Source organism: Biomphalaria glabrata, chromosome 10 (genome assembly GCF_947242115.1).
Source record: "Biomphalaria glabrata chromosome 10, xgBioGlab47.1, whole genome shotgun sequence".
In the NCBI taxonomy this organism is placed as follows: Eukaryota; Metazoa; Mollusca; class Gastropoda; family Planorbidae; genus Biomphalaria; species Biomphalaria glabrata.
Genome location: NC_074720.1, coordinates 33,546,861 through 33,573,338, shown reverse-complemented (window position 1 = coordinate 33,573,338; position 26,478 = coordinate 33,546,861). Strand labels below are relative to the sequence as shown.

The 26,478-nt window shown below is 38.2% G+C and overlaps 1 protein-coding gene across 2 annotated transcripts in view; it reads left to right on the top strand.

Annotated features, from left to right (window-relative positions):
• The first annotated feature begins 918 nt into the window (after positions 1–918).
• The window catches only part of LOC106077795 (uncharacterized), a 70,556-nt gene continuing 44,996 nt past the window's right edge, over positions 919–26,478 (top strand). Inside the window, exons 1-2 of one of the 2 annotated variants that reach the window (XM_056044701.1) lie at positions 919–1,090; positions 9,485–9,834. In XM_056044701.1, the coding sequence (XP_055900676.1) occupies positions 9,657–9,834 (178 nt within the window). In that variant the 5' untranslated portion in view covers positions 919–1,090; positions 9,485–9,656. Of the gene's footprint in view, positions 1,095–9,484; positions 9,835–26,478 lie in introns of both variants that reach the window. The other variant, XM_056044702.1, reaches the window with a different exon arrangement.

Sequence of the window (26,478 nt, the reverse complement as noted above, 5' to 3'; positions counted from 1 at the left end):
AATTGGTTAATATTTTATTATTGATTCGTGTATTGTCATCGGCTATGAATGATTATGCAAAGTCTCAATTTGATCCGAGAATCGGAAGTGGGAGAAAAAACGTGCCAAATGTAATAAGGGGATTAAATCCATATATACGTCCACACGTCTTATTGACTAGCATTTATTCCCCCTTTTTCGATATCAGACGAAATGATTAATCGCCAACAATTAATTGACTAATCGGTTAATTATTTTTTTTATTGGTTCATGTCTTGTCAGGTTCAATGAATAATTGTGCAAAGCATTAACTTGATCCGAGAATGGAAAATGGGAGCAAACTTTTTCAAACCCTTTACCCGACAGACAGAGTGAGTTGATATAAGCTTTGTAATTAATGACATAACAGGACCTGTTTCTAATCAACGTTGGTGACTAGATTAACGCATTGAACGTAATAATACGTTTTGGGGGGACATTGTTTGATAACAAGACAGAATATAGTACATTTCCAGCAACCACTAGGAGGTCGAACTCGCGATAGATCCGATATGAAAGAGTTATTTGTTCGCCATTATTTGCGGATCAATTTGTTTGTGTGTTGTCTGCATGAGAGTCCCTATTTGACTTGGTAGACAGGTTATAGTCACTCAGGTGTTTCAGGTGTTTGTTATTTTTCACTTTCTGGTCCTCCCTTTTTTTTTTCCCTTTCCTTATGAAATGTCACGAGGAATTAATAGGTGGATCCCTCCGTCTGGCTGCCCCGTGCGCCTGTCTGTCTATGTGCAGACGTGGAGTGGCCGGCAGTGTTCAAGTCCCCCCACCCCACCTCCCCCTCCTCCTCCCAGAGGTAGGACGCATCGACATGTTACATGACTGGGGGGGGGGGGGTAGAGTTTGGGAGAAGGTGGTTAGCAGAGTTTAAAGGAGGTCGAGAAAGAGTTAAAAGAGGGAGACAACCGGTCCATGTTTGTATGATTTGATCCTTTTCATACCCGAGTTGCTGTTCCTGTTAAGAGTGCTGTTACAGTCATAAATTGACGCACCGTTCAAAAGGATATTTTTTTTGTTTGGCTGGAATTAAGATTTCCTGGATTCTCTGGAGATTTGAGTCGGTTTGTTTTTTAAGTTCAAAGAATGTGGGATTTTCGTTCTTGCTGTTGCTACCTCGTTTAACACTTGATAACTAATTAAAACATTTGTGTCTGTGTATGTGTCTGTTTGATAGTGGAGTTTCTGCTAGAGTTTTGCGTGTTGGATTTCAATGGCACTCACGCCTTATGTTTAACTGTTAACGTTAAAAGTATTTGGTTCTTGACTGTGGTGACTGCTAATCTGTTGTTCACGTTACATGACGCGGGGTGGGGCAATTAGGCGCCCCTCTTCTTTAGACTGATAAAAATAACATTAGCTATATTCATCTTTAAAATAATTCACCCCAGAATTTTCATGTTTTTTCTTTTTTTTTCTCTCTTTCTTTCTTCTCTCTCTCTTTCTACCTCTCTCTCTCTCTCTCTCTTTCTTTCTCCTTCTCTCTTTCTCTCTCTCTATTTTTCTCCTTCTCTCTCTTTCTCTCTTACTCTCTTTCTCTTTCTTTTTTCTCTCTCTCTTTCTTCCTCTCTCTCTCTCGCTTTCTTTCTCCTTCTCTCTTTCTCTCTTTCTTTCTCCTTCTCTCTTTCTCTATCTCTCTTTTTCTCCTTCTCTCTCGTTCTCACTCTCTCTCCTTCTCTCTCATTATTGTTATTGTACCGCGGGTCTTCCATTCTCCTGTAGCATTGTCAGTGCGCTGTGGTCCAACTTCTTTTAAGGACAGAGGGAGGATGCAGGTGCTATCAGATCTGGCCCTCAGAAAGCTTCCCAGTCAAAAATCGGGATTTGAACTAGAGGTTAGGTGTGCCTTTTGCCATCTCCCCATTTGTTTGAGCAGAAGCATTCATTTTTCCTAGACTTATCTTCAATCTTGTATACGTTAGGTAGAGGAAAGGTAAGCGTAGCCTTTTTTAAAACTTGTGATCTTTGGGGACGGATGATGTCATATATGGGCGACTGTATGCGAGTGTGCTATGTAGCTAGCACAAAACGACCAATCGCATTTGCTACCCCAACGTGTGAGGTACCCAATAGGGTTAGGAATCTAGAAGATTAAAATCCTAATATACATTGATACTCTTATCAATTCGTTTACTTTCGACCGGATTGAGAACCTTCAGGTCCTTTGAGCCTTTTTTTTTAAAAAAAAAAAAGCTTCTATAAGCTCGTTCTGACTGTTTGTCTGTCTGGTAAAATGTATGTATACGTTATTTCTCCCACTTCCCATTCTCAGATCAAGTTAAAACTTTACACAATTATTCACTTTACCTAATAAACCATGAATCAATTAAAAAGAAATATTCAATTAATTAATTCCTCAGTGGTAATTATTTTTATTTTAAACAAAGGAAATAAATAATACATTATAGAGAGAATTGGTTTTAAAAGTGGAGTTCTTTCCCTTAGATAAGCTTTCTTTCTTTCAAATGCAATCTTTCGATCTTCTTGCAAATTATTATTATTATTATATATAGTATTGTAACCAATGCATCGGTATGTAAAAACAACAACTGGTAACTCTAAAAGCGTCTGCGTACACATGGGCGCTTGTAATAATTGTATTGTTTCAGTTAACAAGTACGAACTTTTATTGCTTCTATCGAAATTGTTAGCACCTGGACGCTTTTGAAGATAATGATGTCACTGTCAGCACCCACGTGCTTTGACTGCTTGTTTTCACTGATAGCACCCACGTGCTTTAACTGCTTGTTTTCAATGCTAGCGCCCATGTGCTTTGACTTCTTATTTTTACTGTTAGCACCCGAATGCTTTGAATACTTGTTTTCACTGTTAGCACCCGAGTGCTTTGACTGCTTCTTCTCAAGCTAAGTCCTGTCAAGTTCAATGGTGAACCCTGTGCTATAGAGGTGTACACGATGAATGCCCAACGTTAGGGCTAGTCTCATTCGTTATTGATTCATGCCCCATGCCTTATTTTATTAACCAAGTTACTATTACACCTAATGCGGCAGTGTGTTTGACCTCTGACCTTTGAGATAAGTTATTATTGCTAATGCCAACAGCATGCGTTGGTAATTGATGGGCGACGTTACATGCTGCTGTTTGTCGCTGTGTTCCTAAGACCTGCTTTCTTTCTATGAGAGATTTCCCAATACCCAGAATGTTTTTACGTTAATGAAGGCTTGGATAAAATAAAATGTATAGACCTTTGTATGGTTTAGGCCCTTCATAACATTTTATTGGAAGTCGCTGGCCATTACACTATACTTCTTAACTGCGGCTTTGACGTTGTATTTAAAAAGACCAAAGTACTGTAAAAGATGCTAAGCTTTAGTTTCTCATTGCTATTTCATAACTACTCGACTTGTTTCTATTTGGGTTTAAATATCTTGAGAGAAGGTAACTAATGTAAATCTAACAAACAAAACAACAACACAAAAGCATAAAGTTACATCTCGACTGATCTATCAAATCTGTGTGCCGAGTAATCTATTATATGGCAAAGAAAGAGGCTCAATATCTTCCACTTCCAATGCTTATAAGGCGATTTTGGAAATTAGGTGGCAAGATACAATCACCAACAGTGAAGTCCTTCAAAAAGCAGGGTTTATGGAGACCCGCACTGATGTATACGCCTTGGCAGGCTTGGAAGTTTCACAGAATACAACAGGTTCGACTTCCACGAGATATTATTATTATAGCTTTTATATAGCGCTACTTTCATGTTTATTGCATGCTCAGAGCGCTGTGGTCCAATCTCGTGGGCCAGTGGGGGTAGGGGGTATCTAGGAGAAAGTTTTTTCCGTGCTGCCTTTAGGCGCTCAGTAAACACAACTCTGCCCGAGTCGGGTGTCGAACCTCTAGCCCCCTTCATTGGTTGCAAAGCCAAGCCATGTTCAAGCGTACTTAGCCTCTATTAGATCTATTAGTGGGCAGGAAAGCTTCTGATCATTTACTTTAAGATCCACTAAGTTACGTAAGCGCGAAATGAAGCTATTTAGTCCAATGATAAATAGCAGAGTGAAAAGATCGTCTTCCTAGACTTTAAATGTGACATACATTTTGACACATTTTTTTTGCTCTACATGTTAGGTACCGTATCTTAAAGATTATTACATTCTCGCCCAAACATCCTGACGTACGAACTCATGACCATCGAGTTCACAGCCCAGAGCGCATATCACACGACATCCAATCCCATAGTCATAGATTAACTTGGTAACATTGTCATCTGATATTGTAAGAGGTTTCTAGCTTTCAGGGCTCCTGGAGGTAAATTCGTACCTATTAGATTACACGCCAAAACGGTCCCTAGGATAAAAAAAAAGACCTGATTGTGGACAACGTGATTGCAACAGACTTTCGACACGCCTTTGGTGGTGGTCTTTAGCTGGTAGAAAATGCGAGCTTAAGTTTCTGAATCGTCAGGGGATACATGCCTTTGAAAATTATCGTCCAGTGAAAAGATGATAGTGACATCGTTTTTGAAACCTTTAATAGGCCTAGAACTAGAGAGCTGTGTCTGCGTTGATTCGTATTTGAGAACCCCTCTTTTGCGCCACTGTCATAAGACAGAGGGGCTGTCTGGAGAATACAATAGGACCTCATTGTCATCGTGTTGCTCAACCCGCTCAAAGGCTGGACTCTATGTGTGGGGGGAAGGGGAAAACAAAAAGTAAAAGAGAGGACGAGAAAGGGTGAAAGGAGGCAGGAGTGTCACCCTCTGTGCGTCTGTTTGTGTGGGCTTGAAACTAAACGAAAAAAAAAATATAACGAATGTCAGTGATTCTCAAACAATTTATTTTCTCATCTTAAGCTAATAGATATATGCATTTCTCACGAGACTACTAGAATGCAGAATCCGCCCCACCTCATATCTAATAAGTAAAAGCTATATATTGGCTATATGCCAAAAATAAAAAAAACATATGCAACCACAAAAGCAAATCATTTTAAAAAATTCATAAAGAAACAAAACTTATATAAAGGAAAGAACTAGCCTATAACTTCCATACCTCTCATTGCTGCAGATATAAAACATTATTTTTAATTGCCAATATTTAATTAAGTAATAATTTTTTTTATATTGATTCCTGTGTTGTCACAACAATAAATACTTGTGCAGTTTTGATTCGAGAATGGAAAGTAAAGAAATAACGTTTACAAAAGTTGTACCAGACAGACACTGTTAACACACAGGTGCTTTGACTTCTTGTTTCACTGTTAGCACCTATTTACTTCGACTGCTTGATATAGGCTTTGTTACAAAGTAAGGATGAAGTTTCATTGTTCATAATGTGGGCAATTATATTAGTAGAAGCTTTTCAAGCGGTATTCCATGTAGAGAATACTGGAAGTGTATCATTTGTGTGGTTTTTCAGAACGACAGAATCAAAGTCTGAACCTTTCTAATTATAGTATAAAGCATGAAACTTTCACTCAAAGACAGTAGAGCAGTTAAAAAGTTTGCAAACAAAATTTGCAAGCAATTAGCGGTAATTATTTTGTAAAATAATGTATTGTCTAAGTTTACTTCATAGAAAGTTCTAAAATAATAATACGGATTATACGCTGAGAAAAGGCCTTGAGTAAAATGAACTGCCATTTTATCTTGTTTTAAATATGGTTTGTATGTATGTGCATAATTTTCGTACTCATTATAAAACAAAGGAAGACAAAAGTATGATTTTGACGAACCGGGACTAGCATAATGAGGACCATAGTGAAAAAAAAATCGACAGTCCATTAAACTGTTTTAGTTATATAATATCTGTGTAGTGAAACAAAGCTTATATCAACTCACTCTGTCTGTCTGGTAAAAAGTTTTTACGCGTCATCGCTCCCATACCCGTTGACTGATCAAATAGAAACTTAACACATTTATTCGTTGGCATAGACAAGATAGGAACCAATAAACAAATTAACCAATTTGCAAATCAATTGCTAGTGATACATATTTAGTTTGATAGCGAGAAGGGAGAATAACCCATCAGCATTCACAGATTTGGCTAAAGTGCAGGGTTTGGTCCCCTTCGATAATTGTACACGTTATTTCTCCCACACCCATTCTCGGATCAAAAAGAAAATTGAAACAGTTATTTATTTAGCTAGACAAAGCAAGAATTAAAAAAAAAAATAATTAACCGATTAGCGTCATTCATCCCAGTGTCACTACAGCCCATGGAGGGACCTGGGGGGGGGTAGGGGGGGTCTACATATAGCTGGTGTATTTTGTGGTTGGTGCGAGTCCTCCATCCTGTTTCCTCATGTATGACATCATAAAGTCATCTGAGGATTTTCCTTTTCCAAGTACTTAGCAGATTTGTTGTTGTTTTTGTCAGCGGCCAGGTTTCACTTGCAAACAGAACTTCTGGTCTAATGCTTGTTGTTCTTGCTAGTATATTTTTTAAATATCGAATAAATAAACTTTTATATTGCGTATTCATTTGGCTCTGTGCTCGTGGGTGTGAAGTTATTGTACTTACATTAGTTGTTTTTTTTAAGCTTTTATTATAGTTTGCTTATTTAATGATTTTTTTTTTGAAGATTTTAAACTAATGTGATTAGGTCAATGATTTTAAACTGACTCCTATTTAAATTTAGAAAGCTGGTTTTCATTACCAAAATAAACAATTAAATTTAAAAAAACACACAGTAAACAAATTTAATTAGTTCACAACAATGTATTTCACATGTATTCTTTTTTTCGCCCGTACAGTTGAGTTTTCTGTAGTGCTCTGCCCTTTGTTTATTCGTCTCGCTAATTGACAAGCCACTTGAGTGAACAAATCTTGTCCTAGAGTAGCCTTTGTCCGCTGAGTGTTATAAGGACAGGGTTACTCCTTAATAGAGAGGGGAAAAAAGTGTGAGAAACTGGTAACAAGGTGTGTCAGATAGTTAGGTGGTGGGGGAGCAAAGGGAGAGATATGGTGGATAAAATGAAAAAGAGACAGACAGACAGAAAGAGAAAGAGAGAACAGACAGAGAGAGAGGGGGAGAGTAAAGTAACAAAAAGTAAATTTCCCCTTTCAGACCTTGCGATCTATAAGGCCAATGATGTTAAGGTCAACTGCTACTTTGGCCAACGGTTAACAAGCAGTGTGCCAAGTGGCCAGCACGATGGCCAACCGCCTTCACTTTTCCTTACTTAAGTCAGAGGTACCTATTAGAGCTGGGTGGACTCAGGGGCGCCCTAAAAAATCCTGAAATTCAAAATACAAGTCTCCACCGAGATTCAAACCCAGGACCCCATGTTCGGAAGTCAAGCGCTTAACCACTCTACCACATTGCCTCAAGAGACTAAAATGAGACAGACAAAGAAGACAGCGAGAAACAGGGAATGAGAGAGAAAGAGGGAGAATGACAAAGAGAGATAGAGAGAGAAAGAGACAGACAGTGAGACAGAGATAGAGAAAGAAAGACGCAAACAGATAGAGAGATACAGAGAGAGTGAAAGCATTTAGATCCGATTATACAGAAAGATAAAGCTTCTTATATTTGTTCATTTACATTACATGGTTACACTTCGGCCGTGAACAAGGAAGCTTTAGTTTTAGTGAGTTTCTTCTTGTGACGCTATTGCCACGTTGGATGTCAATAAGTCTTCCAAAGTATCTCTAGACCACAGATAGCATGCCTCACCCTAACTAGCACCTCCTATTTATATGAAGACCCACGCGTCTCCACACTATGTTATAATTTGCACAGCACCTGCATATGATTAAAAATGTGCGAACTTATAAAATTTCTGTCAATCTTTCTGTGAGTTTAAACAATGGAGTAAATTAAAGTCATCTGTCACATTTATTAATAGGCGCACGTACTCCTTGACCGTGTGATGGAGAAAATGAACAGAACTCAAAAGTAGTGTTCATGTGTAGCCACAAAACTATGTAGCACCAAAATTGAGTAGTAGCACGGTTAATATTAAAGCAGCGCAGCACTAAACGTAGGTAGCACGACAGTTGTGTAGCATTGTAGCATTGATTACCACTAATGTTAGCGCCAAAAGCGAAATAGCAACAAATGTTTGGTTGGGTAGACGCATGCATAAAGTTTACAGCTCAAGCTGGCCTGACACAGCATCTATTTGTCATTCAGTTATGTATATCTTCGAACTTTTAAACTAAGATATAAGTATAAGGCGTGGAGAAATATAAGATAATAAACCCACACAAAAAGACGATTTTGTTGACTTGAGAAAGAACAGGGGTTAGAGAGACGTTTTTATTCCTTCGTGACTACATTTGCTAACCCACGACTCACGACAATCTGTTAGTTTAGAATATGCATGAAAATTACATAAACTTACATTTTCACAAAGGACTTTGAGAGATGGGAATGTTCAGTACTTTATTTCAAAGGTGTTTTCGTATTGCTGGCCACATGACACCCTCTTTAACCGTGGGCCACAACTACAGATAACCATTACATCATCTGCTCTATGGATTGCAAGGTCTGAAAGGGGAACTTTACTTTTTACTATACTAAAGTAATGGTAGATTTTGTGCATCGCCAAACATACAAGAGCTTCGCTCTCCTAACTCTAAATTCTATTTCAACAAATAAACTGCTGTGAAACCAATAAGGCTTTACTTTTTTCCCCCCGAGCTATCAACTATAAATGTTATCTTTTAACTTTAGAGTTAGAGGCTCTGTGGTGGCTGAATGGTGCAGCGCTTGGCTTCCGAGTTTAAATCCTGCTGAAGACTTTAATAATGAACTATGGAATTTAAGGAACTCTTATAGTTACTTGAGATTAGTTGTAGATATCAGAGGTGGTTGGATGGGCCACATGACACCATCGTTAACCGTGGGCCATAAAAATCAGAAAACTTCTGCATCACGGTCTGAAGCGTAATTTCTTTTTTTTTTTAAGTTTTAAATTTTGCTTACGTTCGTGTATTGAAGGTTTGTGCGAAGCAGTTTCAGAATGTGTGTGTGTGTGTGTCTGTGTGTGTGTGTGTGTGAGTCTGAGTATGTGTCTGACATGTTGAGAAACAGCTCGACAGAAAGACACCATGGGTTGAAGAGCGTAACGACTATAATTACATTAGCAGCAAATTAGATAGTGCTACTCAAGTGGTCTTCTAAACCCCCACAGCCGTAAAATACTATTTTAAACTCTAGTTATAATAAGGGAGGTAATCTGCTTAACATTTATCAAAGTGAACGTATGTGCACGGTAACAACAGGAAGCTAGCGAACCTTTAATTTAATGCAGATACGGCATTCAATCTAGCATAGCCTCATCAGATGACCTTTCCAGCAAAAACAAGAACGGCACGCATCCGAAACAAATATGTCCCCGCCTATCTGGTGTCAGCTCTGCGGAACAAACCCCCCGACCCCCACGATCCCTCCACTATGTACCTCCCATCCCTCTAACGTACGAGCCTATCTCTATGCCTGCATTTAAGATAATTTGTTCGCCCTGTTTCTTGTTCCCTATCAGAGGCCGGGGTCAACGCCTAGTCAAGACATTTTCTCATGGTTACTAGCGCAAGGGTGCGTAAAAAACAAAACAAAGGAAACAATGGCCGCAGTGTAAAGTCAGTTGATTGTGTTGCCACTGGAACACGTGTGTTTGGGAGCTCAGCTTTAAGTGAAGGCCGGTGGTCAAAGAAATGGTGACCAGGTCATTGTTCTTAGCTGTGGCGGTCGTTGTGTTGGCCTTAAGAACGCATGGATACCACGAAACTCTGGACCCGCTGCCCGGAAAAGCGCGGTCACTGAATGGGCATGATGTAGCTATAGTGTTGATTCCAGAGCCGGAAGTGAGTCTTGTGGATTATAAAGATTTTGGTGAGTACTTTATAACAATTTTTCTTTGGTTTTGTTTTGATGTAAATTTGTGTAAACGAATGGCCCTCATTCACCAACCGTAAACAAACAACATTTAGTCACGTGATCTTATTGATAAAACAATGAAGAAAAAACTGTCACATGACAACCATCATCAATTAAACATGAGATCGTAAATTATATAGAAGAGATAGAGCACCACGTGGCTAAATGTTGTTTGTTTACGATTGGTGAATGAGGTCCATTCTCTTATCATGTTACGTGTATCCGATAGCGTTATTATTATTATTATTAGCGCATATTATTTTGGAAGCTGGAAAATCACACATCGATCTATATTTGAATTCGTATTTCACTTCCAGGTATTTCATAGCGTGTATCTCACGAATATTTGAATGCCTATTTCTCTGGCATTTATTCCAATATAATGTATTTAATTAAAATCTATCCGAATGCGTATTTCTTGTAAATGTATTAGGAGAGTTAGCTCTCTTTTATATATTACAATACATTTAGCTCAAACGTATTAGTGAACGTATTTCTTTCCCATGTTTTATAACTGAAAGGCCACTGCGATTGAAGCAAAGTATTGCTATTGAAACCAATGTGTGCGTGATTCTGATACAGACGAGATTAAATTGAACTGTTTAAAAACGTCTACAGTGAACAGACAAATTCTCAAATTTCAGAAACAAAGAGATCAGCTGTTCGTTGTCGACAAGTTGGGATAATGTTGGTGCCGAAATGTTACTCCTTTGCCTCCATCCGAACAATTTACCCCAGACACAACCGTAGATATCAAGTAATCCCCTCCTTGCTCTGCAAGTCATCTTAACTTACATTCTTTATTCATTCCTTTTTCAAAAAATAACTCCCAACTTTTTCTTTTATTTATGCACTAAATTATGTTTCAGTATTTCTTCTCTTGTACACTCAATTCCATGGAGCAGTTAAAGATAAACAATTAAATCCCAGGATTTATCCAGTGGAGTTAATTGGTCGACCAGGAATCCGATAGTCTTAGGATTATTTGTCTATTTATTAAAACAATTTTTTTATTACAAAGCTGGCTGTAGATGTGGAGTTTTTCCCCTTTTAAGTATCTTTTGTGGCTTTAAAATATATTTACATTCGCCAGCATCTGGTGCGGAGAGTAATCTTTGATCTACATCTGGCGCTCATTAGATAGTGATGTAGCCCTACCGTTACCTTAGAACTACACAATACAAATGAATAAGTGAATAGTCTATAGTTTGCTCATTACACATATAAGTATAATTATAGTCGTTATTCAACATTTCACATTTTGTTTAATTAAAAAACACGATCTGTAATGACACATGGACTGCCGTGCAATATTCGCTTCAGACTGTTGCTTCGATAGGACTGAGTTTGAACAAGAAAAAAAAAAGTAAAAAAAAAAACAACAACAAGAGTTTGAGTTATCACACAAACTTAGAGGCGGCACCAACCGGACCTACCAATGGACCACACAAAAGTAATAGCGGCTTTTCCCCTTTCGGGGGCCGTTAAAAAAAGATAAAACCCTCCAGACTTTTGTGAATGAGATTTCGGCCGAGTTTGATTTTAGTTTCAATCCCAAGATGCACAGTTAGAATGGTTTCAATGGATTCAGTGCTGCGTCGCGGTGTATATGTTTTCGTGAAAAGTGTTCTTTTAAACACTAGGTGACGTCAACGATTGAATTAAAAAACAGGAGAGAGAGAGAGATGAAACAGATTATGCGGTATTGCCGGTTGCTTTTATATATGATTTGACATAAAGTACATTTGAGTATAATTAGGGTGAGATGTGGTGTCGTCAATATGCGGGGCCTGAGGCTGATCATCCAAAGGAAGACATAAATCTGGGTACTCACGAGTTTAATACGTAGAATGTGAATGTTCGCTGTCACTAAAAGCTGGAAACAAAGGCGTCTTTTTTAGAAACCGAGAGACGATTACCTTGAAAAAAAAGCATTCGAAAGAAAACCTATAAACTTGTTTTCCTTTTACATCGAATATATATTATGATGTACTGGCTCAGTGGTACAACGCTTAGCTTTCAAACAAAATGTCTCACGTTCGAATCTCGGTGAAGACTGGATTTTTACGAGTTTTTCTAACGGTAATCTAAAAGTGGTAGGTCATTTTGTCGGCCCTAGAAACAGAGGAGCTTTACAACATCTTCGCTAGGTCAGAAAGGGGTACCTTTATTGAGGTGGACACACTCTTTTACCACTCTTAAACTCCGCTCCTGATGTGGAGACATTTAGTGTTTTTTTATTCCTATGTTTGCAGTCAAATTGGATGATGAAATTATACATGTCATCTTTTTGTTTGTATATTATTGTTAATGCAATAAATAACATTTATTATATAGTTAAAGAAGAGATTGATGATATTAGACTAAGTGATTACTACCAAACGCCACGTAATCAGACTAATGCCTCATCTACCTTTTTACCTTGAGGTTAAAGCCATATCACTTGTTTCTCTGCAATACCCGAGTATATTTTGTCTCTCCGCTCTAACTTTATATGCATACATAAAAAAACAACGCTGCTTCGCTACCAAGGTTACATAAAAAAAATCTATTGTCAATCTCGACTAGATCTCGTTTAATCGAGGCCTTGCGAGAGTTGGCTTATCATTACAATTCTTCGTATCTTTATTGGCTCTAAACATGACCGAAATACTACTAACGCAGTAGTCAAAAATCAAGCTAATTCTTTTGAGTGATAACAATACAACAGGAGTAGTTGGTTTGAAGTTTTGTTTTTTTTCCAGACGTCAACTACACTCCAGATAACAGGGACTGCTTTAATGTGTGTCCTCATCTCTATCTTTATTCCTGGCATGAAGTTTTAAGACGTTTCTGTTCATAGGACGCAGACACCCATATGGCATACGATAAACCAATACCTACATTCATTGAGAAGTCAAAGACAAAATTTGTTTCTTCAGTGTCTTTGAATGTTAGCTTAAAGATTGCATGAATTGTAGAAGGCAGAAGTCTAGTTCAAGTACTACATCGGACATAAATATTTAAAGTAACTGTAGAAAGTCTTGATAAAATTATTTGCTTTCTGCTATACATCTCTGGGAAAAAAATGTTAGATAATTTCTAATTTTAAAACATAATAAACGAATAATTTCTTAAATAAAGTACTCAGAAAGACACAAATGAAGACATGCATGTCTCAATCTATATCCATAAAACAAAGTGCGCCATTTCCCTACTGCCATTAGAGCGCAGAACGGTTGCGTGAATCAGCCAGGAAAACCAATGAACTTGAGTTTAAGTCTCTAGGATACTCCACTTGAGTAGACATGAATACTCGTGGAATGTAATTGTCTTCCTGTAATGTAGTCAGTCTCCTTTAACGATTCAAATACTTTATGTACATGTGCAGTGGTTTGTTTTAAATTTTTTTTAGAAAAACAAACACATTGTCTATAACAGACGAGTTTATAATGTAGCTTTGAGAGTGAGGTGTTTCAAATAGTTTAAACTGCATCTTGTTCATGTTCTTCGTAACTATTTAGTTTCCAAGACAAATGTTTTGAAAAAGTACATTGCATTTTGCTTTCTTTATCCGCGTTATTTAGGCTATTTTTTTAAATAGGTCGCCATCTTCGTCCTCACGTCGAATACAGGTTTTCGGAATTTTTCATCTTCTGTAGAAGAGTTAATTTCTTTTTAACGCAATTTTGTTTATACAATTATTTGTCTCTGTATAAGGTGGAAAAAAAAAATAGATATTTCCTAAATATTACACTGTATGTGTGTGTGTGTGTGTGTGTGTTCGTTCGTGCGTGTGTGTGTGTGTGTCCATCCACTGGTTTCACTTCTTTTATTATTTGGAGTAGCAGCTTGATGGACTCCCTGGCGTGATTCAAGGTCTTGCTTTCGATGGGAAGATTGGGCGTGGGGGGGGGGGGGGGGCGGTACTCAAGGAGCCATGCCTCTGTAACAGTTATGATTTAATAAGCTTGAAGCAGGCGAGGGGCTTGAAGGCAGACCTTTGATAGCAGGCTTCTCTTCTTAGAGTCTCACAAGTCTTTCTCTCGACTAGTTGCAGACCATTTTAACATGAACGCATGAGTCCAAAAAAAAAAAAAAAAAAAGCACTGTTCTATTTCCGAATATTCTCATCAAGATGAAACTTATTGGAGTGAGGGCTTGACAGGCCAAGATTTTCTCTTTTAAACGCCTTCTCTAGAAACTCTAGGCATCTGCGTACTTTCACGCGCCTATAACAAATGTAAAATCTAAATTGGGCTAGTTTTGGGCAGTCAAATTAGACACGATTTCCTCTTCCTCCCCCGCATCGGGGACACACTAAGTCGAATTTAGGCCCGAACCGTGTAAAATAGGAAGCAACGTTTCATTGACACGTCGTGCACTGGATTGTAAAAAACTTGATTTCGAACCGGAAGTGGCCCATTTACGGAACCATCCACCGCTAAAATGATTTTTACTATCAACTCACTCCGTCTGTATGTCTGAGTAGAATTTTTGACACGGTATTTCTCCCACTTCCCTTTCTCGGAACAAAAAAACACTTTGCCAATTATTCGTTGTTGATGGCAACACACAAACCAATAACAAAAAATTCAATTATTTGCAATTAATTATTTTTTTATATAGAGTATGTACTAAGCTTGGAAACTATAAATACAAAAAATACGGTAGACTAGACTAGAATACTGGATCTATTTTGAGATTTGATTTTATAGCCTCCTACAGTGGCGAAGCGACTATGAATCATTTTAAGGAATAAGATGAAAGCCTGGGCATTAGCTGTGGTCGAAAAGATCCCGCCCACCCATCAGTTACCCCTCTCCAGGCAGCTAGACTCTAGGGGGGTTGAGAAAAAGCTAGACTAAAGGCAGACCTTGTTATTCTATGTTTGTGATGTCCTGTTAATAAAGTCCTGTCATAGTTGAGTTGCCTTCCTAAATTTATTACAGTATTTATATTGTTTCGTTATACTGTAACACATGGCATTAGAAGCATTTTATGGGGCACTTGAAACCATTAAAACTTCATGCGATAACAACCTTTCGGTGGATATCAATGTTGACTGCTGGTAAAATATATCCCTAGACCGCACTGTGTGGAGAAAAAATGGTGACCAAGAAAGATATGGACAGCAAAAAGCATTGGCCTCAGTTCTGGAAGAAAAGGGTGCCAAACGAAAAATGGTCCTCTACCAACAAAGCGAATGCCACCTTAAACATGTATGAAAATGTCTCTACGGAATAGGGTTCAACAGTCGCATAAAATTGCTCAATGAGATGAACCATAGTCGTTGTACCACTGAAGAAAGTCAAAATATATTGGAATAATTCTTCGTGTCTGTCTATTACAAACAAAGTGTATTCACTTCAATAATACGTTCTTCTAAATGTCTCTTTATGGTAATAGATCCAGTTCTAGAATCACAACTTTAAAATCCTAAATCAGCTCTTAACAATGAGACTAACATTGACTACTAATGACTTTATCACTTACTTAATCAGGCACTCCCGTAACTTAGCATTGACCGCCTGAAGACTTTCTTGAACTTAATCTAACAAAGACCATTTTAAGGTTCTGTAACACTCGGATCAACAATGACCACATGAAGACTGTGCATTGCTCAATCTGGCCAACACTTTGTTTCAACGCTTCTAACCATAACAGCCTGTTATGTCGCAGACTCGTTGTCTGCTGCGTATTGAAAATGAATCACTAATTAGCAAGTCCTTTTTATATGAGAAGGGGGAAGGGGCGAACGTTTTAAAACTCAGCCTTAACTTTATTTAAAATAATAAAAGGCTAAACGTCTCATAACCTTACACAGCACATGACTGTCACAGAGTGTATCCGTTTGCAATGGCCAGATCTCAATTAACCTAATTAACCTGCGTAACAACTTTGTACAAACCCTGTAATGGTATAATTACGCTCTGTTTTCTTTTCATCTCCGACCATCTCGCGCTTTACGCACTCCTTCTTTACGCACTCCTTCTTTACGCACTCCTTCTCTACGCACTCCTTCTTTACGCACTCCTTCTCTACGCACTCCTTCTTTCGTTCTCCCCCTTCCCTACCCCATTTGACCCCTCCCCCCCTGCGTCTGTGTGTGTGTGTGGGGGGGGGGATCCAGCCATTCACAATATATCGCTTTGTTTGGCAATTGGAGATAAGTATCTCAACCTCCTGACTAAAGGAAGACCTGATACTCTTTATCTGACACGCGATAGCCGCAGACCCACCAGGGGAGATAGCTCCTCGAACAGAACGACATCGAAGGGCGATAAACTTGTTCCTAAAGCCCGCATGAATTGTTTCTCCCTTCGATTGTTGACATATGCTCTTTATTAGTGTCAATGGGATCTTTTTTTTTAAAAAAAAATCAGTACACTAATATATATATATATATTTATATAAAGATTCTCAAACGGTTTTACTGAAAATAGAATATACCCCGTTGTCATTTCCCGACCCCTTTGTCCATAAGCTAAGCACCAGTGTAATAATCATTTTATCTCATTAAGTGCGGCTCTCACTATTTACTTAACAAGCAATACACTGAATACTTTCGAATATTAACGATGTATCAATGATAGTAATAAGGTCAGGTAGACAAAATTATACAATCACGTCGGCAACCAGTTTGCCCCACACGCGTCTGTTTTGTTAGTATGGAGGTATAACTGTAGTCAGTGGTGTGGCTAGAAATTTGCCATCATTTGGGAGCCAGTAGGAGGGGCTTGACCTCTTTAGGGACCCCTAAAATGTGACATTCGACATCATAACATGAGATAATGTCATAATATTTAATGCTGAATGTAAAAAAAAAATTCGGGGAATTTTCGAATTCTCCCCCCCCCCCACCATAGCTACGCCACTGACTGTTGTTGTTGCTAGTTTGTATACCATGGCTTCTATAGCAGCCTGACTTTTTAACTCAATTGCTTTCGTTCAAGGACCGCCCTTTTAGTTTGCGTTAGAAAACAAACACTAAAATCTCTATATAATCTTAATTATTACAAAGCTTATATCAACTCTGTACGACTGGTACAAATTTTGTTCACTCTTGTTCTCTGAGCAACTTTGTAAAATTATTCATTGTTCATTAAAAAAAACATAAATCAATTTTTTTTAATCAGTTAATTAAATAGTGGTAACTAAACAATTCTTTTTAAATCTAATTGGGAAATAAATCTTAAAGTATTGAGATATATGGCTGTAAATGTGGGATTCTTCCCCCCTAGATAAGGCCCACCCCCTTTTTTCCCATAGGTAAGCCTTTTTTTTTAAATACTTGAATCCCCAAACTCCTCGTATTAATATAATAATAGCATAACTAACACTACCGCTGTGCTAGGGTGATAGGTCCCAGATTCCGAGTCTTCCTAAAAGCCACCTCAAGAATGCAATGAATGGAGACAAAAAAACACAGATACACACAAGTGTTTGATTACTTTGATGACTTTCTAAACACATTTTATTTTGTCTAGACGTCGAGTTGTAAGCCATTTAAACCTGCCCTACTTTGTGTGCAGAGAAATCATTCGGACTACGCGACATGTGTACAGTACAAAGTGTACATAAGTGTTGAATGTCTAGGTGTTGAGTTTGAGAATAATGTACGCGCACGTAGCTGCTCGATTTTCTTCTTGCATTATAAAAGTAGATCTCAAACTTTATCTGAAGGACTACTCACTGTAATATTCGATAGTTCTATTAATCAAGATGGCAGACTTTGTTGACAAAAAATGTCAAAATAAAAAAAAATGTTCTATATTGATAAACAAGGAAAATAAAAAAGAATACTTGTTTTTTTTTTTTTGTTTTTTTTTTGGAGAGGGGGGGGGGAGTGAGTTCTTACCTATAGATATAAGTAAATCCGACCTACAGCTATAGGTAAATCACACCTTTCAAAAAAAAAAAAAAGAGGGTGGGCCTTCAGGCTTTTTAATGCCTCTTGTGTACGTATTAAAAAGTTCTTTGGCTTTTGGGGTAGGACAGAGGGCAAGGCAGCCTTAGATAATTGGAGGCCCCAGGCGAAGTGAATTTGGTGTCCCCCAAATGAGATACTAAAAATATAAATAATCTGCGAAAAAAACAACAAAATTACACGATTGATTTAAAAGCCAGTGTACTCCAACAATAACATGTTGCACAAGTTTCGCTATTTCTTCAAAGTTCTTCAAAGTCCTGTGCGAGGTTCCCACCATTGGGACTTGGGAGTTTACCTATGCTTAAGGCCGGCCCTGCAGAGGGGTCCACACGGACCCAGTTGTCTGAGATCCACATAGTTCTGGCCGAGAGCCTTGTCCCATGCAAAAGGTGATCCGCAGGAAAATAGTTGGGAATCACTGCTCTAGTCTTTGCGTACACTGTTGACCAGACGTGTTTGGAAAGAAAATCCGCTAATATATTAAAGTCTATTTATCCGACTGCAATACTCTGATAAAGAGATAATCTTTCAATGGATTTCCCGCCCAGACCACGTGATGTGTCGTTACGTCACGCCACTTTGAAAAATAATTGCGAGTGTGAAACTCGAAAGGGGCGTAATCCTTCAGCAAACAATAAAGATGTAATAAAAATAGTTGGCAAGACTGAGCATAGCTGTTTTATTTTGCTGAGATTATATCACAGTAAGCCAAGAGGCAGTGTTAGCAGTTTAAAGAAATGAATTTCAAGCATGAATTTAGTTTATGTAAATGAGATAAAAAAAAAAAGTTTTTTTTTTTTTTTTACTTAAGCAGAAGACAACTCTTTGGTTTTCTTTTTTATCTTTTGGATGTGTATTTTTAAATGAAAAATTGATGGTTTCTGTTACAAAATTGTTTGCCAAGACATGGACTCAATTTCTATGACACTTTCTTTTAAACTACAACAGGGGCATTTATTACTAAATATTAATTACAATAATCTGTCCTTTATTTAAACTTTGTTTTTTTTAAACCCGTTAACCAACCCTACATTACAGCAATAACATTCAATAAGAAGAGGATAGAAAGAGATGTGAACCAAATTTTGCATAAGGAATAGTGAAAAGAAGAAGATTTGGAAAGATTACAAACTCGATCAAATAAGCAATGTCAGACACGAATATCAAAGCGCAATGACACCAGCTAAATAAGAAAAGTTGTATTGTGCTACGAAGAATCATGTTAAGAAATCTTAACAGTGATGAAAAGTGTAAAAAAAAAACAAAAACAAAATTATTTTGATGGTATATTAAATAATTCACTTATCAATACGTCCGTGATGTATATACTGAATACACAAACAAATCTTTCTACCTGTGGATTTGCCTTCAATATGATCCTTTGTTTAACCTTGTTTGGTGTTTAAATTTTTTGAAGTAACATTTGTATTATACAAGATAAGATAATATAAGAAGAAACAACCATTTTTTCTACTATTTTATTTTTTTTACAAAGTGTTTCCCTTTCAGACCTTGTGATTTATAGGGCAGATGATGAAAATGTCATCTGTTTCTGTGGCCTAGGGTTACCGAGGGTGTCATGTGGCCAGCACAACGGCCAATCGCCTTGACATTTTCCCCCAACTAATGTCATGTACCATTAAAGCTTGAAACTAAAAATCATAGCCTTCATCAGGAATCGAACGCGGAAGCCCCGGTTCGGATCGGAAGCCAAGCCCTTTACCGCTCAGCCAGAGCGCCGCCTCCTTATATAACACGTTCGCACTTAGGACAAGGAAAAAAAATACGTTCTAAAACACGCTCTGAATGTAATAATATATTGTTATGACCCTATTGGCGGCGCATAAGGGTTAACTATAGGCTCAGCTGACACACACGTGAATCACTCAGGTCAGCGGGGCCATGGACAAGGGACAGTACACGATTACACGCAAATATGACCAATGTTATGGTCATGTGATCGAAAGCCTGCGTGTACGAGTGGCACAGTGTGTAGGAAAGCGGCAGTTCAAGACCGGAGAGCGTCGAGACGGGACTGTTAGTCGGCCATGAAATCGGTCCTGGTTGAGTCTTCATGTGTTGATGTACAATTCCAGAAAGAGAGACAGTAGAGTTTTGTACGTGTTTACAGAAGGCCTGATTAGGAGAGAGGATCGTAACAATATTAACAACACCAGAATACAACCGCCTTAGAGAAGAGCAATTATACATAAAGCACTGAACCATGATCTTCAAATACAAAAACAAAATTTAAGATAAAGTCACATTCCTCGTCCCATATGCTACAATAAATTTGTACAAATGCTCCTTCTTCCCTAGTGCTATTAGAGCATGGAATGGGTTGCCTGAGCTAGCCAGGAAAACCAGCGACTTGGCAGAATTTAGGTCATTGGTTAATATGCATGACTAAATGCGTGACGCGTAGGACGTATTCATCTTCTTATTTGAAGTAACGTCTGTATTATATAAGATAAGAGAACGTTAAGAAACTAAGGTGAAATATAAACAAGCTCCTTCGAGGTCTCCAACCACCACGTGACTTTCTAACATGCAGATTAACAAGGCGTGACCTCCGTGACCTCTATATCACATACTGTCTTGCTACCAGTACTGTCTTGCTACCACATACTGTCTTGTTACCACATGATGTCTCGCTACCACATACTGTCTTACTACCACATATTGTCTTGTTACCACATACTGTCTTACTACCACATATTGTCTTGCTACCACATATTGTCTTGCTACCACTACTGTACTTGTTTGACTTTTCTGACTAACTTAGCTTGACTTCAACTAACTCTCGATCTGTCCTCCGACCTAACTTCCGGTCATACCTAACTCATGCGCACTATTTAGATCTACATTTTCACGCCTTGTGTTTACACAATTCACCAAAGTACTATAAGGTACAACAAGTTACGTATGTTGCCTGTGACGTACCTCTTAGCTTCAAACCTTCAGCGCATACCACAGTAGTACTCTTGGATACACTATCATTATCCTTTTTTATCCATTGACCCCTCCGTCTAAGCAATTCTGTTTGGTGGGGGTATCAAGGGGATCTTGAGTTCGACACCCGACTCGAGCTAAGTTGTGTTTCTTGATCCCCTAAAGGCAGCATTGGAACCCTTTCTTCAGATACCCGAACATGCCCGTGTGGGAAATTAGACCATAGCTCTCTGGGCATGCTTTAAGCTAGAAAAATGCAATATAGAAAAGGTATTAAATAAAAACCAACAACCTATTGTTCTTTCCAAACACAAGACTGATAGGCTGAGATACAAATCACTTAATAGATCATCAAACTGTCTGATGGTTTCGCCTCCATCTCATTACCGTGACATTTAAACGCCATGTCACAGCACGCCCTGAGGGGGGGAATGGTGAATTCCATTTCTATCAGTTGCGTCGACCTAAGATGAGAAAGTGGGTGTCTGCGTGTGTGTGTGGTAGGGGGGGGTAAAAGTTGGTAAGCTTCGGTGCAGGGGCGTTTTGGGGGGAATGTTTTATATAGCAGAGTTGGATTAATGGAAATCTAATATTAAGGTATGTTCAAGCAGCCACCCCACACCAGGCTATTAACTTGAGTTCGCCTTCAGTAAAGGCGTCCTCTTGCTAAGCCTTCGTTTTCTTGGCCAGGTAATTTTACCTGGGTTTTTATGAGCTCTTTCTTGCTCTCTTTCCGCTAAACTATTTAGATTAAATTATGTCGCGCAGAGCCAAGCCTCTTGACATCAAGCTTGTGTGCTATACACTTTGTTCTATATTAACATATATAATTGAAGACTATTAACTTTCTTGGTTAAAATCACGTAAAAGTGTACATGAACATTTTGGTATATTGGGATTTATGAGAGCTCACAAAAAAAAAAACATAATTGCATGAAATTTCATCGATGTTTCATAAAAAAAATTATTAAAAATAGCTGTACTTTCACAGTATTGTCGAATGACTTACCCAGTATAGTGGAAGGGAGGGGAGAATTTCAAAATCCCCCAATCCTCTACTTGAGGGGGCCCCAAATGAGTGTTTTTCTGCATTAAATATTTAATATTATCCAAATCCAGGGGCCCCCAAAGAAGTCAAGCCCACCAGGCCCCCCCCCCCAATGATAACAAATTCAAAGCCACGCTACTGGTATTGTCCATACTAGAAAATCTGGAAAACACTGCGCGGTTTATCTCAGATTACTGATCCAATACCTCCAACTTCAAACCAATGAGAACGATGAAAAGTTCTTCAAATAAAAAAAAATGTTTACTAGACGTTTCTTCATGAATTCATTCCATCACGTCCTGATTCAAACCTCCTGACACTTTGCAGAAGTAAAATTGTTACTGTACTAGACACATGGCACCCTAGTTGACCGCAATGTCTGAAAGAAGGTACCTTTACTCTAACAGGATAAAAAAGTCCATTAGTTTTGTTGCATAAGTTTCAAATGTTCCCTAAGAAATGTTTGTTCTAGCCTACATCTCACACAAAAACTACAGAAGATCAAAATTGTTTATACAAATACAAACAATTTCTAAAGGAAGGCCAGAAAAACATAATTTCAAATAGGGGAAAATGAAAATAATTCTAGAAGCTCAACTGAGACACCAATATAGTCGGAAAATAATGAGTAAAAACTTGCCCACCATCCGATTAACTTGCCCAGGATCCGAGATACTTGCCCATGATCCGAGAAACTTGCCCACAATCTGATTAAATGGCCCAGGATCCGATAAACTTGCCCACCATCCGACCAACTTGCTCAGGCTCCAAGGAACTTGCCCAGGATCCGGTGAACTTATCGAGGATCCGATGAGCTTGTCCACCATCCGATGACATTGCCCAGGATCCTTGAAATTAGTCTCTATGATCTGAAAAGCACCAAATACTGTGGTAGCTGGCATGATTATTGTGGTAGCTGGCATGATTATTGTGGTAGCTGGCATGATTATTGTGGTAGCTGGAATAATTATTGTGGTAGCTGGCATGATTATTGTGGTAGCTGGCATAATTATTGTGGTAGCTGGCATGATTATTGTGGTAGCTGGCATGATTATTGCTGAGATGTAAAAGATGATTTTGATTTAGAACAGTTATCGCAGTTACGTCAATATATGGTTGTAATGACGTAGTATTTCCATTATATACCTTCTTGACTTAGCGAACGTTATAATCACCAATACTAATTTCGTCAGAGCGCACCAGGTCAATAATCCATCTCAAGAGAATGGGCAGAAGAACAGGCTTGAAGTCTTTATATTTTCGATAACTAACAAAACAAGACATCTTTAATAAACCCCATCACAGAGTACAACGTTATACTAAAAGGGCTGCTTTGGAAGACGATTCGTAATGCTGTAATTCAGAAAATGTCCATAAAATATCAAAAATGGAAAAAAACAACATCGCCCCCCTCCCATCCCTCCTGTCTTCAACCCCACCTTGAGGCTGGTTAGCAAAGCGTGCAAACGCAATCGCATTCCCCCCTTTCCCCCCATCATGTTTTCATTCACGTGAAATAACTTGATAGTCCCCCCCCCCCCCCTTTTCTTTTCTCATCCTTTCTTCTTGTTTCACCTCCCTTGTTAGCCTACGCCTGATTAGATGCTGGCAATGTGTTGGAGATGCTCCGACCTACTTCTTGACGCCCCCTCCCTCCCAGCCCTCCTCCCTACTACCCTGTGCCACATCACTCGACTGTTTGACTTACTGCTACTATTTACCTTCAGTTTGAGCAGCGGCGAAAAGTCAAACGGCCGGCAAGTACACCAAACAACCATCTACTACCCTAACCCAGATGGAATTCTGAGAGTGTTAACGAGAAAATGACTTGACAAGAGTAGCGCCAGAAATTGTTGGAGTCTTTTTTTTCTTTTCGGCTTCGTTAAGTTCTTGTTTCATTTATTTTCACGAAACAAGAAAGGAAGGAATGGGAAAAGGAATCCGCAGGTGGTGTACGACTTCCGGATTTATGGTCTATACATCCGGGTATTTCTGGATTCTATTAATAGCTCTGATCACATCTAATGTGCACGCATCTGTTTTGCATGTATCACACGGAAAGAAAACAAAGTGTACATATTCTCAAATGTCATCTTTTATTGATCTAATTATGGTTTTCTCTTGCTACCATCAGTCTATCTACCATCACTCACATATTTGTCTTCATACTGCTACAGAGAAAGAAATACACTTTCTATTATATTTGTGTTTATTAGCTTTTGGTCTAGAAAAACCGGCCCTGTGTGTGTGGGTGTGTGTGTTTTATATGTAATATTCAAGTTCCAGACCTTACAATCCATGAAACAGATGATTTAAAGTTCATCCGTTTCTTTAGTTGACATCACATGAGAGAGTCTCGAACCACGCCCTTCCGTGTTTACATTTCTACAATAAGCACGTAGTAGGGTAGTGGAGGACTCACGGGCATCAGAGATCCATAGGTTTTAGTATCTCAGTCTTCAATAGGATTTGAACTCCCGATTTCGGTTCCGAAGCCAAGCATGTTATCTCTCTGCCACTGCCTATTTGTGTGTGTGTGGGGGGGGGGGGGGGGATACTGCTGATAGTTCTTACAGTGAGGTTAGAAAAATATGAAAAATATTTTTGGGCAATTGCGATATACGATGTACATATACTGCTCCACAAGACACATTAGCATTATGGGCTCAAGCAAAGCTCAAGAGACAAAATATCTTTTTTTTTCTTGTCAAATCTCTTTGCAAGTTTGTTGTCGGCAGCCGAGATACACTCACCCAGTTGAGATAAAAAGAGGGAAAAAGAGAGCTTTTGAAATAGAGAAATAATAAAATAAAGAGAAAGGAGAAAGAAAGAGTAAAAGAGATGACGAAAAATCGAGTAAAAAGGGAGACAGGAAGAGATAGAGAGAAAGAGAGAGAGAGAAAGATTATGCAATAGAAATAAAGAGAGAAAGAGATAAAAGTGAGACAAGTCTTGAGAGCAGTGCTAGTTTGTTCCTCAGTAAAATGTTACACTTTATAATGCATAACTTTTAAGCACTCACGCTGTTTCTCATGTTATTTTTCGAATGTGAGCCATCTTGAATGTTAGATCTACAAGATCACAGACGTTCCAGGCAACTTGTGAGTGTTAAGTGGTTTTCTCTTGATACCATCAGTCTAGATACTTTATAGTTAGTGTTGATTCGTTGTTTCTTCTGCTGCTCCAGACAACATCTCCCATACACACATATATTAGCCTAGGCGAAATAATATTCTCACACCAAGCAGTAGTACTATTTGAAAGTGGTGGCTAAATAGTTAAACGCTTGGCTTCCTAACTGATGTTTCATGGGTTCTAATCTCAATGAAGACAGGGATTTATAATTACGTGATATTTAAGACGCGACTGAGTCCACCTAACTCTAATGGGTCTTGACATAATTTGTGAAAGAAAAGGCGATTGGTCGTTATGCTAGCCACATGACACCCTCGTTAACCGTCGGCCATAGATACGAACTACCTTTATATCATCTGCTCTATTGATCGCAAGGTCTTAAGGAGGTACTTTAATGTACATTTGCTATATTATTATTATAAAAATTTACTTGTAATCATTCTTTGGCACTGCCAGGGTCGAAGTTTGTAGTCCCATGAATATTGTTTAGTTTAAAGTTGGAAGGTCTGCATCAGCTTTGCTTTCAGAGAAGTAACGAGAAACTTTCTGGGTATGTAGACAGCCTTTCATTGGCTTAGAACAGGGGTCGGCAACCTTTTGAGTCGGAAGAGCCAAAAATTACAATTTACAAAATTTCAACGTTTCTAAAGAGCCACAAGATTTTTCCCCAACAATAAATAGTACTTGCATTAGTTAAGTTTTTTTTTTAATTAAAAATGAATCTATTTATTCAGAAGAAAATATATCTATTTATCTTTATATAAATAGTGTTTTTCACAACAAATAAGATTATATATATATATATATATATATACATGATTATTCATATGGCATTATAAAGGTAGTTGCCCATTAATGAAGTATAAAATAGAACAGTTACATAAAACACTACCTTGTACTTCAATAACAAACAATTGTTCGAACAAATTCAGAGAGAGCGATGGCTTTGCATGATTTTAGAAAGTTTGGATAAATTTGGCTTATAACTCATAACTTGTTTTTAGTTTCAAACACGACTCTAAATTTTCATTTGTTAGTTGACTTCTTACTTTACTTTGAATTATATTCATGCAAAAGAACGCTTGATTGCACGACGAATATGTTGATTCGAATATACTCAGCCTTCAGGGTTCCAAATGCCAACGTTCTCACCTGACTGTAGCAATCTGGAAGACTATTCCATGCGTCGAATATAAGCGCCTCATCTCGCGGCATTTCTTTTGAAGCTGTCCACTTTTGTTGCGTTACCAACATTTCAGGACCTTCAACTCTTCCAACTTTATTTTTAACTCTGTCCTTGCAGTTTTAGATTCAGCTCATTTAATTTCATTGATATATCCACCATAAAATAAAATTTGTACAACCATTTATCGTCTCTAATTCATGGTGATTAATGCTTTTCTTTTATTTAGAAATGCATCTATTTCAATCAAACTTTTCAAAACCATACCTTTGGAAAGCTATCGCACTTTATTATATAGAATGAAGTCGGAATACTAAGTCTCCATTTCGTTAAAAAATTCTTTAAACTGACGATGGTAGAGTGCTTTTG